At 39.2% G+C, this 17,366-nt stretch overlaps 1 protein-coding gene across 2 annotated transcripts in view; it reads right to left on the minus strand.

The window, feature by feature from the left end:
* Positions 1-420: 420 nt before the first annotated feature.
* Positions 421-17,366, minus strand: part of SECISBP2L (SECIS binding protein 2 like) — a 64,364-nt gene continuing 47,418 nt past the window's right edge. For both annotated transcript variants that reach the window (XM_037022134.2, XM_073211778.1), the window contains one exon: positions 421-4,492. In XM_037022134.2, coding sequence (XP_036878029.1) covers positions 3,810-4,492 — 683 coding nt within the window. In that variant the 3' untranslated portion in view covers positions 421-3,809. The remainder of the gene's footprint in view (positions 4,493-17,366) is intronic.

A 17,366-nucleotide genomic window follows, 5' to 3' on the forward strand; every position in this document is an offset into this window, starting at 1 on the left:
GAAAGAATCTGTAGGAGCCTCTCCTAATGCCAGGGTGGTCTCTGGCTACATACCTAGGCCCATGCCACAAACCACACCAACCATCCCAAGAGATTTTACTACTAAGTCCTTCCTACAGATTTTACAATCTTCTGTGGCAAGCTACTGAGCACACTTAGCAATTTCTATCCTACATTATGTACAAGTCATGAATTCCTTAAGTACCTATCCTGATATGATAGACTACATTTCAATAACCATTTTATTAGTTACAGAATCTCTACTAGTATTTACATAGTGCAAAAAAGCTGTTATTACCTCTAAAATGTGATATAACAATTGCTGGAAGCATATAAAATACCATCTCTGCAAAAGTTATCTCCAGTCAATGCCTTAAATACTTCTCAACAGCAAAAGAACTAAGATGAAAATCCCTTCATGTTACAATTCATACTGATTGTTAGTTTTTTTATTAGAGCATTACAATTAAGACATTAAATTATCAATTCATGTGGCATATTTAGAAATTAAATTACAAAATTATACAAATACTTTTAAGGTGTGCTGTGCCAACAAAGTTTCAATCTTTATCATTAATTAGGATTCTGATTTCAGATTAAGAAGTTGGGTTGATTCTGTGATGTGTATAAAGGTTGGAAGGGGAAAGGGAGGAGTAAGATGTCTGTACATAATGTCACAGAAATATTTTAAAACCAAAAAAAGGTTAAGTTCTTAAATGGTTAAGTTAATATTCTAACCTGTTGGCACAATGTACAGAAAATACTTAAATGACAGGTTGTTTTTTTAAAGCAAACAGCAGCTTTACAAACAGTAATACTTCTTTATACATATATTAAAGTAATAATGTGTTTAGATTTAATGGTTTCATATTAAGAGGTGAAAACGCAGAGTTCACTATTCATTTGCACATTACAATTCCCACCCCCCCACACCCACCCCACAGCTTAAGAAATCAGACATTATTTGGATATTAATTTCCCAATATTTAAGCAATGTGAATTCCTTTTGACTAATTCTTTTCCAAATACTGGAAGCATATAAAATACCATCTCTGCAAAAGTTATTTCTAGTCAATGCCTTAAAAACTTCTCAATGTACAACACATATTATTTTTCCCATGTTTAGTCAAAAGAAATATATTACATCATTTACAGTCATATTAAAATCAAAAATTAAGCTAATATGAACATTTGTCTTTTGAGAAGTAATCCTCACAGCAAATCTACTGAAGCAGAAATCTAGTTTTGGGAGTACAATTCATACAGTACTTCGTATATATATATGTACTGAAGTAGAAATCTAACGCTAATTATTGCCAGTAAAACAACCTCTACAGACTAAGAAAAAAATCACTATGGTTTTTATTACTTGTAATGGTGAATGTAACTTACTCTTACTATTAGATCTCTCTCAAGGTCTCCAAAGAGCCACCCACCCACAGTTACCAAAAAAAGAAAAAAAGAAAGGCCTAGTTTTCATACCTCCTCCTGTATATAATATACACAAATCCCAATATTTATCTTAAGGAAACAAATTATGAAGACATTATTAATACTATTTAAGCATACCTTCAACATAGTAGCATTTCCTTTTATACATTTTGGGTTATCTTCTAGAAGTGGCTTGTCTCACATAAAAAAAGGCTGTGGTCCCTCGGGTTTGCTGGCAAAAGATACTGCATGTGCAAGAGTGTTTATCCAGCACATAATCAAACATTTCCAAAGTCTGTAACAAAATTAAATTATTGGTGTTCTGAAGATTTCCTCAACTTCTCTTTTGATACAAATGTCAAAAATCTAAAATGACACGTCTCATTCAGAAGAGATACAAAATATAAGAAACCTTTGAAAAGCCATTGCCCCAAGATCAAGAGTTGTTTGAATCACTGACACCAAGCAAAGGAGATTTACATCATAAAAAGTAAGAAAAGTTTTTAAATTCACTTGATTGTCAGTAGTTCAAAACGTCTATCATTTCTTTACACCAACTAATCCTTCCAAATGTGTAGAGACAGTAAGATCTGCCATATATAAATCCATGATTAACTATTTCAGAGGCTTCATTCCTTACATGCTGCATTCCTTTAAGTACTGGATACTTTGTGCCTAAGAAGTCTGTCCTGTAGAACAGTTTAGACAACAGCACAATACAATGTCCCCTTTTAGCACACTAATGAAGCTGACAAACTGACATTTTCTACACAGCAATGCTCCTAAACTTTCACAACAAATAAATCATCAACCAAGAATCTGATCTCTTCATAATTAAATGCCAGCATTATAAAACATTAAAAATAACACAGTACTCCCAATGATTTCAGTAAATATGCCCAATTCTTCTCTCCTACCTCTGTGAGATAAAACCAGGGTAGGGAAAATATCCTTCCATCCAGTTCTGTGCCTGCCTATGGGAGCTATTAAGTGTAAAGTTGCTGTGTGCATGTGAGTCGGCTGGAGGTGGGGGAGACAGAAGGTTGGAGGGAAGACCAAAAATTAGGCAATTTATAATTCTCCCACTATTACATAAATCTGTAAAGGTCACTACCAGGTGACTGACTAGCAAATACAACATTTAGCTCATTAAGTTTAATTTCTCCCAAGCAAGGACGTACATCCCTACAGAAGGGCAAAGATAAATAAGAGATCAAGAATGCCTGCATATGTCTGCATACTCTAATTAAATCATCTAGTAGTTTCAGCACAATTATAACAACTTTCTCTTTTCTTCATTAACTTCCTCTTCTGAGCCTTGATTATCAGGATGTATCTTGTAAGTTGTGTGAAGTTCCTTTCCCTGACCTCCTTCCTATCAGTAACTATGGTTGGTGTTACGTTGCAGGTGCTCAGGGCTAGAGGCAAAATTAATTTTTTTTTATAAGGTGAGGTTTTTCACTCAGGACGAGTTTGGATACCCAGTCAAATCTGTATCTGAAATTCTGAGGGTCTTAAGTCAGAAGCATGCAAGAGAACACCCCAGTATAAGACTTTGTTTCTGGATAGTTACATGTAACTGCTGCAGTCATACAATCAGTTACAGTTATTCACCTGTCAGAATCTGCCTAAGTTTATGTAAATATGATGATTATGTACAAGAGCATTCCTGAGATAAGAAGCAAATATGAGACAGAACCTGCAAGGTCCTATCGTGGGTGACTTTTCACTATTAAAGACAACTTCTATCCTTTTCCACAGATAAGGCCAGCTCTTTGTTAGCCTAAGGATTGGAGGCAGTTTTAGCACATCCCAACTTCAATCATTTACATGATCAATGACTTCTGAAATAAGCATTTGTGGACCAAACAAAAGTTGCATCAATTTTTAATACAAAACACTTTGTGGACTTAGTAACCCCCAGCCACTAATTTTTAGTTGTCTAACTACCTCCAGTTCATTTTTAAAGAAGCACAAGTAAGTTTTATCAGACAAATTAGAGTGAAAGAGGCACATCCTTTGAAAGCAAACACTGGTACTGCTCCTATCCTTGGACCTTGATCTTTAACTTTCAAAATAACTCTAAGTAGGCATTTTAAATTTATTTTCTTTAAAACATGGTCTTATTAAAATCATTATTTTCCATAATAAAATAAGCTGAAAGAATTATGAATTTTCCACAGTTTTCTGAAAGACACTTAAGTGCAAATGAAAAGCTAAGCTACAGATCATAACACAAGTAAAAGAGCTCCAAAAATATTTGTTGGAAATTAAATAGATACATTAAATATTGGACAGTGCAAAATGCTCAGATGAAGCATAAAAGATAATGGCTGCAACCCTCACACAGCTGGAGATAGACAGCTGACATTTCCTGAGTTACAGACTTGGGGGTGTACAAGTAGAATCCAAATGCTCGTTGTTCACTGAACTGCAGCTGCTGGATTTTTGATGCTCCTGACTTGCTTGATGGTCAGTAGTCCAAGCCTCACCGTCCGTTCCCGGCTCTAGTACCTCAGACGCTTCTGCTTCCTCTTCCCCACTTTGCTCTGCATTGTCTTCCTCAGAACCATTAAGAGTTTTTCCAAGCTGAAGAGTTTCCATTGTTCTCTGGGTCTCAGAGACCCAAGACTCAATTCTACTATTGAGCTGTACTTCTACAGATATGGGTTCATGAGTATAATCTTCCTCCTCCTCCTCCTCTTCATCATCCTCTTCTTCAAGCATGCCAGGTACAAGAGTGCTGGTGGTGCTGGTGATGGAGGAATTCAAAAGATCTCGGCAACTGCCATCCAAAGAGCCAGTCTCCGTACTCTGCTGTGAGGCCCATTCCAAGTCATCTGGCTTCACTTCCTCTTTGTCGCTCGATGTTGCTTTCCCAGGGTTTGTGGCTGAGGTAGTACTGCCTGCAGCCACTGCCAGGGGCTGCTTACCAACAGGGGTTGTGTCAGATGGAACTTCACTGTCTTTTTCAGATGTGCTATGCTTAGAGGAAACCTCTCTCTCATTTTCTGATGTTTCCAGTCCATCTGAAGTTTCTACCATGTTTCTCCAATTTGTTTCTGCAAATATCAAACATATTTTTTTAAAAACCAGAATACTGTTTCAGAATCATACAACTGTTAAGAGGGAAGAAACTAGAATTCTAATTTGTGGGTTCACCGACTGATTGGAAAAACTAAAAACTTGGTTTATTTTACTACTAACAGTTTAATTACTAGTAGTTATTCTATTACTCCTAGTTTAAATGGGGAAAAATGATTTTCAAAACTGTACATTTCATAATGCTTTGGAACTTTACGTAAAAGATCTTACACCAGCAGTTGTTCACTTATGCTCAACTATAAAATCCATATATTCATGAAAAATCAACAAACTGCTTTATTTTTGACCTAGAGGTGTACTGGGCTCAAGGATCCACAAGATGGCAGAGCCAAGATGTCCGGCCCAAACAGCTCTGACTTGACAGCTCAGTTACCTGAGAGCTGCCTTTTGGGCTGTAATGGAATTTGTGTTTCTACTTATAAGCAAAGAAGTCACCATGCATTTCTAACATTTGTGAAAATTTGTTTTTTAATATATGTGGTAGCTTACCAAGAAAGATGATTATTATGTATTACCATGGTTATAATCTGAATTGTTTTTAATAACAGGAAGAAGCCAGTTTAAAGCAAAAAATGTACCTAAAATTAAGAAATGAAGGACAGCTTTCCCACCTCTCTATTTTTCCTCTAATTTTTTTCATTTTTTTTATTGATATAAATTGACATGTAACATTAGTTTCCAATGTACAACATAATGATTTGATATTTACATACTGTAAAATGGTCACAATAAATCCAGTTAAAAATAGTCACCATATATAGTTACAATTTTTTTTTCTTGTGATGAGAACTTTTTAATACTCTCTCAGCAACTTACAGTATGCACTACACAGTGTTGTAACTGCAGTCACCATGCTGTACATCACATCCCCATGACTTGTTACTGAAAGACTGTATCTTTTGGCCCCCTTCACCTATGCCACCACCCATCCCTCACACTCCCTGACTCTGGCAACCACCAATCTGTTCTCTATATTTAAGAGATTCGTTTTTTTTTTTAAGGTCTCATATGTAACATCATACAGTATTTGTCTTTCTCTGATTTATTTCACTTAGCATAACACCCACATGGTTGGTCCATCCATGTTACCACAAATAGCAAGATTCCATTTTTTTAAATGGCTGAACAACATTCCATTTATCTATCCATTCACTGAGGGGCACTGAAGTTTCCGCTGGACACTTATTGTAAATAATGCTGCAACGAATGGGTATGGGGAATACATGTATCTTTTTGACTTAGTGTTTTCATTTTCTTCAGATAACTAACCAGACGTAGAATTGTTCAATCATATAGTATTTCTATTTTTAATTTTTTTAGGAACCTCCACAGTTTTCCACATTAGCTGAGCCAATTTACATTCCCATCAACACTGCATGAGCGTTCCTCTTTTTCACATCCTCACCGATTCCTGTTATTTCTTGTCTTTTTGATACTGGCCATTCTGACAGATATGAGGTGATATTTCCTTGTGGTTTTGAGTTTCCCTATGATGACTGATGTTGAACATTTTGTGCGCCTGTTGGTCATTTGTATGTCTTCTTTGGAAAAATGTCTGTTCAGGCCCTTTGCCACTATTTTAACCAAATGTTGGGTTTTTGGTATATAAGTTCTTTATATACCTTGGTTATTAACCCCTTACCAGATATGTGATTTGCAAATCTTTCCTCCCATTCAACAGGTTGCCTTTTCATTTTGTTGACAATTCCCTTTGCTGTGCAGTAAAGCTTTTTACTTTGATGTAGTTCCACCTGTTTATTTTTGCCTTTTTAAAAAATAAAAATCCCTTTCTATTTGCATTATAGCTGCAATTTGCATTTTATAGGTATAACAATGAAGCTATAGTGCTAAAGCAACACTTTCTATCATTAAATGCAATGTGATCGTCACCTATCAATTATATGACACAGACCATATTTTGGGCACCTAAGTGCCCATTATATGACACAGACCATATTTGGGCACATGGTCTGGAAAGAACTTTTCTTTCCTGTAGCTACTTCAAGTCTATAACAGGTCCTTTCCACTCTCACTCTTAACTCATGAAAGAAAATATCCTCTTCTTATAGCCTCATTCTCAGTTAATTACATTATCATTTCATAGTCTTAAAGCATAAGAAACCTTACAATAATTCTTGATCCTATCTTTCTTCCTTACTACATCCTTTCATTGTACTGAACTTGTAACTGTAACATGTCACTTTTAGCTCAAAAACTACTAAATTTGGTCACCACCTAAATTTGACCTTAGTGCAAGCCTTCTTTATCCTGTTGTATAGCTTCCTAATTGAAAACTGTTTCTTTCTATATGAGATGTTTTGCTCCTTTACCTTTCAGACCCCTGCTCATCCTTGTTGACCACCCTTAGCTGTCTGTTCCTTTGTGAAGCCTTCCTGACTTTCCTGACAGAGACAGTCACTGACCTGAACTCCAACAGCACTTTTTTGCAGACACAGTTCAAAAGCACCTGTTTTGTGTTTGCTGTTCCACACCTTCCTCCCTCCTCATCCTCATTCCTGTTCATCTTTTGTGTCTCTAATGGTTGGCATATAGTAAATGCCAGGGTAAAAAAAACCTATTGAGTAAAAACGTTCACACATGAAAAAATAAAAAAAACTTTGAAAAGGCGTAAGAGTTTAAAAAATTCTGGGGGGGCGGAGCCAAGATGGCGGCGTGAGTAGAGCAGTGGAAATCTCCTCCCAAAAACACATAGAGCTATGAAAATAAAACAAAGAAAAATCTTCCTAAAATAGAGACCACAGGACACAGGACAACATCCAGACCACATCCACACCTGCAAGAACCCAGCGCCTTGTGAAGGGGGTAAGATACAAGCCCCAGCCCGGCGGGACCCGAGCGCCCCTCCCCCCGGCTCCCGGCGGGTGGAGAGAAACCGGAGCCGATTTTTTTTTTTTTGGCGAGCGCTGTTTGGAAGCCTTAGAGGGACGGGCCCCCGTTGCTGGGGAGGCAGGGTGGCGGGACCGGTGAGGAGGTGCCTGGGAACGGCGCCGGAGGACAAAGAATATCCCGCGTTTCTCCCTGCGAGACCTGGGAGCGGGTGCCTGAGACCGGTGCCTGAGGACGGAGTAGGTTGCGCGTTTTTCCCCTTTTTTTTTTTTCTCTTTTTGGCGAGCGCTTTTTGGAAGCCTTGAAGGGACGGGGACCCCAGTGCTAGGGAGGCACGGTGGCGGCACTGGTGAGCGGGTGGCTGGGACCGGCGCCTGAGGACAAAGAATATCCCCCGTTTTTCCCTGCGGGACCGGTGGGCGGGTGCCTGAGACCGGCACTTGAGGACAGAGGAAATCGCGCGTTTTTCCCCTTTTTTTTTTCTCTTTTCTGCGAGTGCTTTTTGGAAGCCTTGAAGGGACAGGGACCCCGGTGCTAGGGAGGCAGGGCGGCGGGACTGGTGAGCGGGTGCGTGGGACCAGTGCCTGAGGACAAAGAATATTGAGCGTTCCTTCCCTGCGGGACCGGTGGGTGGGTGCTTTTTGGAAGCCTTGAAAGGACAGGGACCCTGGTGCTAGGGAGACAGGGCAGCAGGACCAGTGAGCGGGTGCCTGGGACCGGCACCTGAGGACAAAAAAAAAAAAAAAAAATCGCTTGTTTTTTCCTTTTTTTTCCTTTTTTTTTTCTCTTTCTTTCTGTTCCCTCTCTCATTGTTGCTGTTGTTGTTTTGGTTTGGAGAGTGCTTTTTGGAAATCTTAAAGGGGCAGGACAGGTCACTTAGACCAGAAGCAGGGAATCTGGGGATCTCTGGGCACTCTAACCCCCTGGGCAGCAGGGAGCACAGAGGCCCCTTACGGAGATAAATAGTCTCCTGGATGCTCCCCCTCCAACGGGGCTCCACCATTTTGGAGGAACAGCCCCAGCCAGGCCAAGCCCACAGCAACAGCGGAGATAAACCCCAAAGCAACTGGGCAGGAAGCAGAAGCCCTGTCTGCGCACAGCTGCCCAGCACAAGCCACTAGAGGTCGCTATTCTCCCAGGAAAAGGCTACAAACCAACAAGGGAAGCTCTTCCAGCGGTCACTTGTACCAGCTCTGCAAACTATCTCTATCACCATGAAAAGGCAAAACTACAGGCAGACAAAGATCACAGAGACAACACCTGAGAAGGAGACAGACCTAACTAGTCCTCCTGAAAAAGAATTCAAAATAAAAATCATGAACATGCTGACAGAGATGCAGAAAAAAATGCAAGAGCAATGGGATGAGATGCAGAGAAAAATGCAAGAGCAGTGGGATGAAGTCCGGAAGGAGATCACAGATGTCAGGAAAGAGATCACAGAAGTGAAACAATCCCTGGAAGGATTTATAAGCAGAATGGATAAGATGCAAGAGGCCATTGAAGGAATAGAAGCCAGAGAACAGGAACGTATAGAAGCTGACATAGAGAGAGATAAAAGGATCTCCAGGAATGAAACAACACTAAGAGAAATATGTGACCAATACAAAAGGAAAAACATTCGTATTATAGGGATACCAGAAGAGGAAGAAAGAGGAAAAGGGATAGAAAGTGTCTTTGAAGAAATAATTGCTGAAAACTTCCCCAAACTGGGGGAGGAAATAATCGAACAGACCATGGAATTATACAGAACCCCCAACAGAAAGGATCCAAGGAGGACAACACCAAGACACATAATAATTAAAATGGCAAGGATCAAGGACAAGGAAAGAGTTTTAAAGGCAGCTAGAGAGAAAAAGGTCACCTATAAAGGAAAACCAATCAGGCTAACATCAGACTTCTCAACAGAAACCCTACAGGCCAGAAGAGAATGGCATGATATACTTAATGCAATGAAACAGAAGGGCCTTGAACCAAGGATACTGTATCCAGCACGACTATCATTTAAATATGATGGTGGGATCAAACAATTCCCAGACAAGCAAAAGCTGAGGGAATTTGCTTCCCACAAACCACCTCTACAGGGCATCCTACAGGGACTGCTCTAGATGGGAGCACCCCTAAAAAGAGCACAGAACAAAACACACAACATATGAAGAATGGAGGAGGAGGAATAAGAAGGGAGAGAAGAAAAGACTCTCCAGACAGTGTATATAACAGCTCAATAAGCGAGCTAAGTTAGGCAGTAAGATACTAAAGAAGCTAACCTTGAACCTTTGGTAACCACGAATCTAAAGCCTGCAATAGCAATAAGTACATATCTCCCAATAGTCACCCTAAATGTAAATGGACTTAATGCACCAATCAAAAGACACAGAGTAATAGAATGGATAAAAAAGCAAGACCCATCTATATGCTGCTTACAAGAAACTCACCTTAAACCCAAAGATAAGCATAGACTAAAAGTCAAGGGATGGAAAAACATATTTCAGACAAACAACAGTGAGAAGAAAGCAGGGGTTGCAGTACTAATATCAGACAAAATAGACTTCAAAACAAAGAAAGTAACAAGAGATAAAGAAGGCCACTACATAATGATAAAGGGCTTAGTCCAACAAGAGGATATAACCATTCTAAATATATATGAACCCAATACAGGAGCACCAGCATATGTGAAGCAAATACTAACAGAACTAAAGAGGGAAATAGACTGCAATGCATTCATTGTAGGAGACTTCAACACACCACTCACCCCAAAGGATAGATCCACCGGGCAGAAAATAAGTAAAGACACACAGGCACTGAACAACACACTAGAACAGATGGACCTAATAGACATCTATAGAACTTTACATCCAAAAGCAACAGGATATACATTCTTCTCAAGTGCACATGGAACATTCTCCAGAATAGACCACATACTAGCTCACAAAAAGAGCCTCAGTAAATTCCACAATATTGAAATTCTACCAACCAATTTTTCAGACCACAAAGGTATGAAAGTAGAAATAAATTCTACAAAGAAAACAAAAAGGCTCACAAACACATGGAGGCTTAACAACATGCTACTAAATAATCAATGGATCAATGAACAAATCAAAATAGAGATCAAGGAATATATAGAAACAAATGACAACAACAACACTAAGCCCCAACTTCTGTGGGATGCAGCGAAAGCAGTCTTAAGAGGAAAGTATATAGCAATCCAGGCACACTTGAAGAAGGAAGAACAATCCCAAATGAATAGTCTAACATCACAACTATTAAAACTGGAAAAAGAAGAACAAATGAGGCCTAAAGTCAGCAGAAGGAGGGACATAATAAAGATCAGAGAAGAAATAAACAAAATTGAGAAGAATAAAACAATAGCAAAAATCAACGAAACCAAGAGCTGGTTCTTTGAGAAAATAAACAAAATAGATAAGCCTCTAGCCCAACTTATTAAGAGAAAAAGAGAGTCAACACAAATCAACATAATCAGAAATGAGAATGGAAAAATCACGACAGACTCCACAGAAATACAAAGAATTATTAAAGACTACTATGAAAACCTATATGCCAACAAGCTGGAAAACCTAGAAGAAATGGACAACTTCCTAGAAAAATACAACCTCCCAAGACTGACCAAGGAAGAAACACAAAAGTTAAACAAACCAATTACAAGCAAAGAAATTGAAACAGTAATCAAAAAACTACCCAAGAACAAAACCCCAGGGCCAGACGGATTTACCTTGGAATTTTATCAGACACACAGAGAAGACATAATACCCATTCTCCTTAAAGTGTTCCACAAAATAGAAGAAGAGGGAATACTCCCAAACTCATTCTATGAAGCCAACATCACCCTAATACCAAAACCAGGAAAAGACCCCACCAAAAAAGAAAATTACAGACCAATATCCCTGATGAATGTAGATGCAAAAATACTCGATAAAATATTAGCAAACAGAATTCAACAGTATATCAAAAGGATCATACACCATGACCAAGTGGGGTTCATCCCAGGGATGCAAGGATGGTACAACATTCGAAAATCCATCAACATCATCCACCACATCAACAAAAAGAAAGACAAAAACCACATGATCATCTCCATAGATGCTGAAAAAGCATTTGACAAAATTCAACATCCATTCATGATAAAAACTCTCAGCAAAATGGGAATAGAGGGCAAGTACCTCAACATAATAAAGGCCATATATGATAAACCCACAGCCAGCATTATACTGAACAGCGAGAAGCTGAAAGCATTTCCACTGAGATCGGGAACCAGACAGGGATGCCCACTCTCCCCACTGTTATTTAACATAGTACTGGAGGTCCTAGCCACGGCAATCAGACAAAACAAAGAAATACAAGGAATCCAGATTGGTAAAGAAGAAGTTAAACTGTCACTATTTGCAGATGATATGATACTGTACATAAGAAACCCTAAAGACTCCACTCCAAAACTACTAGAACTGATATCGGAATACAGCAAAGTTGCAGGATACAAAATCAACACACAGAAATCTGTAGCTTTCCTATACACTAACAACGAATCAATAGAAAGAGAAATCAGGAAAACAATTCCATTCACCATTGCATCAAAAAGAATAAAATACCTAGGAATAAACCTAACCAAGGAAGTGAAAGACTTATACTCTGAAAACTACAAGTCACTCTTAAGAGAAATTAAAGGGGACACTAATAAATGGAAACTCATCCCATGCTCATGGCTAGGAAGAATTAATATCGTCAAAATGGCCATCCTGCCGAAAGCAATATACAAATTTGATGCAATCCCTCTCAAATTACCAGCAACATTCTTCAATGAATTGGAACAAATAATTCAAAAATTCATATGGAAACACCAAAGACCCCGAATAGCCAAAGCAATCCTGAAAAAGAAGAATAAAGTAGGGGGGATCTCACTCCCCAACTTCAAGCTCTACTACAAAGCCATAGTAATCAAGACAATTTGGTACTGGCACAAGAACAGAGCCACAGACCAGTGGAACAGATTAGAGACTCCAGAAATTAACCCAAACATATATGGTCAATTAATATTTGATAAAGGAGCCATGGACATACAATGGCAAAATGACAGTCTCTTCAACAGATGGTGCTGGCAAAACTGGACAGCTACATGTAGGAGAATGAAACTGGACCATTGTCTAACCCCATATACAAAGGTAAACTCAAAATGGATCAAAGACCTGAATGTAAGTCACGAAACCATTAAACTCTTGGAAAAAAACATAGGCAAAAACCTCTTAGACATAAACATGAGTGATCTCTTCTTGAACATATCTCCCCGGGCAAGGAAAACAACAGCAAAAATGAGCAAGTGGGACTACATTAAGCTGAAAAGCTTCTGTACAGCGAAAGACACCATCAATAGAACAAAAAGGAACCCTACAGTATGGGAGAATATATTTGAAAATGACAGATCTGATAAAGGCTTGACGTCCAGAATATATAAAGAGCTCACACGCCTCAACAAACAAAAAACAAATAACCCAATTAAAAAATGGGCAGAGGAACTGAACAGACAGTTCTCCAAAAAAGAAATACAGATGGCCAAGAGACACATGAAAAGATGCTCCACATCGCTAATTATCAGAGAAATGCAAATTAAAACTACAATGAGGTATCACCTCACACCAGTAAGGATAGCTGCCATCCAAAAGACAAACAACAACAAATGTTGGCGAGGCTGTGGAGAAAGGGGAACCCTCCTACACTGCTGGTGGGAATGTAAATTAGTTCAACCATTGTGGAAAGCAGTATGGAGGTGCATCAAAATGCTCAAAACAGACCTACCATTTGACCCAGGAATTCCACTCCTAGGAATTTACCCTAAGAACGCAGCAATCAAGTTTGAGAAAGACAGATGCACTCCTATGTTTATCGCAGCACTATTTACAATAGCCAAGAATTGGAAGCAACCTAAATGTCCATCTGTAGATGAATGGATAAAGAAGATGTGGTACATATACACAATGGAATACTACTCAGCCATAAGAAGTGGAAAAATCCAACCATTTGCAGCAACATGGATGGAGCTGGAGAGTATTATGCTCAGTGAAATAAGCCAAGCGGAGAAAGAGAAATACCAAATGATTTCACTCATCTGAGGAGTATAGGAACAAAGGAAAAACTGAAGGAACAAAACAGCAGCAGAATTACAGAACCCAAAAATGGACTAACAGGTACCAAAGGGAAAGGAACTGGGGAGGATGGGTGGGCAGGGAGGGATAAGGGGGGGGAAGAAGAAGGGGGGTATTAAGATTAGCATGCATGGGGGGGAGGGAGAAAGGGGAGGGTGGGCTGCACAACACAGAGAGGACAAGTAGTGACTCTACCACATTTTGCTAAGCTGATGGACAGTAACCGTAATGTGGTTGTTAGGGGGGACCTGATATAGGGGAGAGCATAGTAAACATAGTATTCTTCAGGTAAGTGTAGATTAAAAATTTAAAAAAAAAAAGAAAGAAAGAAAGAAAAGGGGGATTACTCCTTAACAGGATAAAACTATTGGTAAATCAAAGATCAACGCATGCTTTAAATATCCTTAATGTTGATCACTTAAAGGGTGTCAGATGATCAGCTATGGAGGTACTCTTTTCTGATAATATTCCTTTCTCTTAATTAAAAAAAAAAAAAAAAGCAGTTACTGTGTGCTGACCTCCAATGAGTTCTGCACAGTGGTATAGAGGGCATGTCAAAGTGTGGGCAAAGGGTCTGTTTGTTTCTACGCAGAAGATCAAGGCCTAGCTTGGATACCCAGAAAATGAACTAAGATACGATATGAGGAGGAGCTTCCGGCATCAGCACTCTCTGGAGGACTCGTGCCGGGGGATGATCATCAAAAAGCCTCCACAGGGATCCGGACGATGCTGCGGTTGTGGCTGCATCCAGCCCACCGTCTCCTGGACTTGCCATAAGAAGGAGGAGGGAGATGTCTAGGCTGGCAGGTGCATACAGTGAGACAACGAATTTGACTGGATCTGTACTGTTGGAACTCAACCAGGAGTTGGGAGGGGTGCAAGTTGTAGCACCCCAAAATCTCATGACTATAGACTATCTATGGTTAAAAGAACATATGGGATGTGAACAGATCCCAGAAATGGGCTGCTTTAATTTGTCTGATGGTTCAAGTACAGTTGGAAAATATCCATCATATCATAGATAAATTTTCACAAATGCCTAGGGTGCCTAAATGGTTTTCTTGGCTTCACTGGAGATGGCTGGTAATTATAGATTTGCTTTGTTTATGTCACCGTATTCCTATTATGTTAATATGTGTGTGCAAATTAGTTAGTAGTTTAAAACCTATACATACTTAAGGTACTATACAAGAAGATATGTCAAAGAAATAATCAATCCTCCCAAGTTTCCTTCATATGCTACATCTATAGCTTTTCTTCTTCCTTCCTAATTACAAACCTTAAATAGAATTCGTGCCTCATATCGAATTTACCGAGTATCATAATTCCTCCAGGTGGTAAAGATACCTCGAGACAAGTGCTGGGCATAGAATCCACAGGGCATAAATCTGCAAAGAAGTAAAAAGCTAACCTTTGCAAACAATATGGCTTCTCTCTCACTTACCAACTTTACATTTCCCTGTATGGCCCCGGAAGATGACTGGTTAGCCAGAGACGGGTAAGATTCCTCAAGGGAGGAACAACCTAAGACAGGCACAGTCGCAGGGGGGCCATCAGGTGAGAATTTGGGGATCAACAGAGGTGAGGCTCAGAACCTCACCCCCCCTGCTTTGAGAGAAATCTTCTGCATCCGTGGATGTCTTGCTGCCCTTGTCTAGCCTGGATTAATACTTAGTCCATAGGCACACACCTGATCATCTGATCATCTACATTTGCCTTCTTACAGCACTAAACTATGTTTTCTACCTTTATCTTGCATCTACCTACCACTTCAGCATTTTATTAAAAATAAAAATAATAATAATAATAGGAGAAATGTGGGATCAACATATAAATCAAGTACAAAAATCAAATGAATATTCATATTTGACCTGATGGTTTATAGGTCATATTGCATGATCAAAACCGAAAGTTTCTGTGATGAATGCCCTTGTACTGTTCACCATGTAAGAATTTATTCACTCTGTAAGAATTCGTTCACCATGTAAGAACTTGTTCGTTATGCTTCAGAAGATTGGAGACTGACGAGAATTAGGCTTGAGATGGATTAATGATTGTACATTGAGCATTGACCCCCCTATACTGAATTTTATTGTTGTTAACAACCATTTGATCAATAAATATGAGAGATGCCCTCTCAAAAAAAAAAAAAAAAAAAATTCTGTATGCACATTTACATTTCCTTCCAACAGTTATTTTCCTCCTTTGAAAGTACTACAAGGATTCACTTGGGGAAAAAGTCCCACCTTTCTCTTGACAAGGAACAGGAAAAGGAAGGAGGTCAGTAGACTGAGCCTGGCTGGCCTCTTCCCAAGCTCAGTCTAGGTTATGTCACCTACTTGGAAGTGAGCCAAAAGCCGATATGGGTCCCCTTTGGAAAGGAAAGCTAGATTAAGACCCTGGAAGCAGACACAAGGGATTCTGCAATTAGCTTTCAAGAGACTTGTCACAGTGATCAAAGAGCCACTGAAGTCATACATCAACATGGGAGGGCCCAGGCTCCCACCTTAGAATAATAGATAAAGCTTGATCAATAGCTGATAAACATGCAAACACATGAACATGACAGGAATAAGCAGAGTGGGTATCAAAGTGCCATCTTTCTGTAGAACAGGTGAGATCTGATTTGGGTTGGGGGAACTTAACGCAGGCAATCTAAAGTCAGAACAGAACGCCTAGAAGTCCACTTCTGACAAAGGGACTGGGAAGCAAGTTAAAGGTGTGATCAAAGACTTCAACAAACCTAGAAATGGGACTGATCCAAACCTACCCTGCTTCTGAACTGTTTATTTTGCACAATTTATTTAATAAAGCTCATCTTTACTTATTAACCCCCTCTATGCTTTCCTGTTTTTTATTAGTTCTTCGTGATACTACCTTTTAAACTTTCAAATCACTACTGAGTCACCTAAGGATGAGGAGCGTCTTTCTCCCTCAGTGAGTACACACAGAGAGGCTGGCCATCGTTAGGTAGTTGTATATAGCAGACAACAAGCACATGAGTTCAAGAGCCTATAGAGGAAGGGTGGTAGCAGAGAACGAGCAAGAACTCAGGATGGATGAATTAGACACTGAGGTTGTTCTTCCCTCAAAAGTTGTTACTGAAACCCTACTGTATGGTCCTACTGAGAATTCACTTAACAGGGAGGGAATACATATCACACTGGCTAAGAGTGCAGGTTCTGGAGTCAGACTTACCAGCTCTGTGACACTGGCAAGTTATTTACCTCTCCCCACCTTAGCATCCTCATCTGTAAAGTGCAGTACAGTATTTATCTCATATGGTTGCTCAGAGGATTAAATAGCTCAATAAACATGAAGTGCCCTAGCACATAGGAAGAATTCAGTAAGTGAGCTTTATTATTATATATCAAGTGTCTGTTATGTGATTGGTTCTTAACTCAAATAACTTTATAGTTTAGCTGTGATTTATTTTTGAAAATGAATTTATTTATATTTGTTATGATGAATATAGACCCAGCTCAGGTGGAAGGAAAATATAAACAAAGAAAACAAGGGGTACACAAAGGATGGTAAGATTGGACTATCTCTGGAGCCTTTCTATTCTACCAATGATTTGCACCCTTTTCCCAGCTTTGTTTTTTCTTTAAGCTGTGGAAATCAAAAGAAAATATTTTAGAAATCTTACACCAAGATGGCATGGAAGACGCTGTTTGTTGTCTACCCAACAGTCATTCCCTAGTTTTTTCCTGGCTAACAGAACCCCTAAATTTTGGGACGGACTTGAACTTAGTCCTAAATGAATTAAGAGAGTCCTTAGAAATCATGGCTATCCCATGTCCCTTTGACAAATATTCCCTGCCCAAGTCTCTTC

This window comes from Manis javanica, chromosome 8 (assembly GCF_040802235.1).
Source record: "Manis javanica isolate MJ-LG chromosome 8, MJ_LKY, whole genome shotgun sequence".
Lineage (NCBI taxonomy): Eukaryota > Metazoa > Chordata > Mammalia > Pholidota > Manidae > Manis > Manis javanica.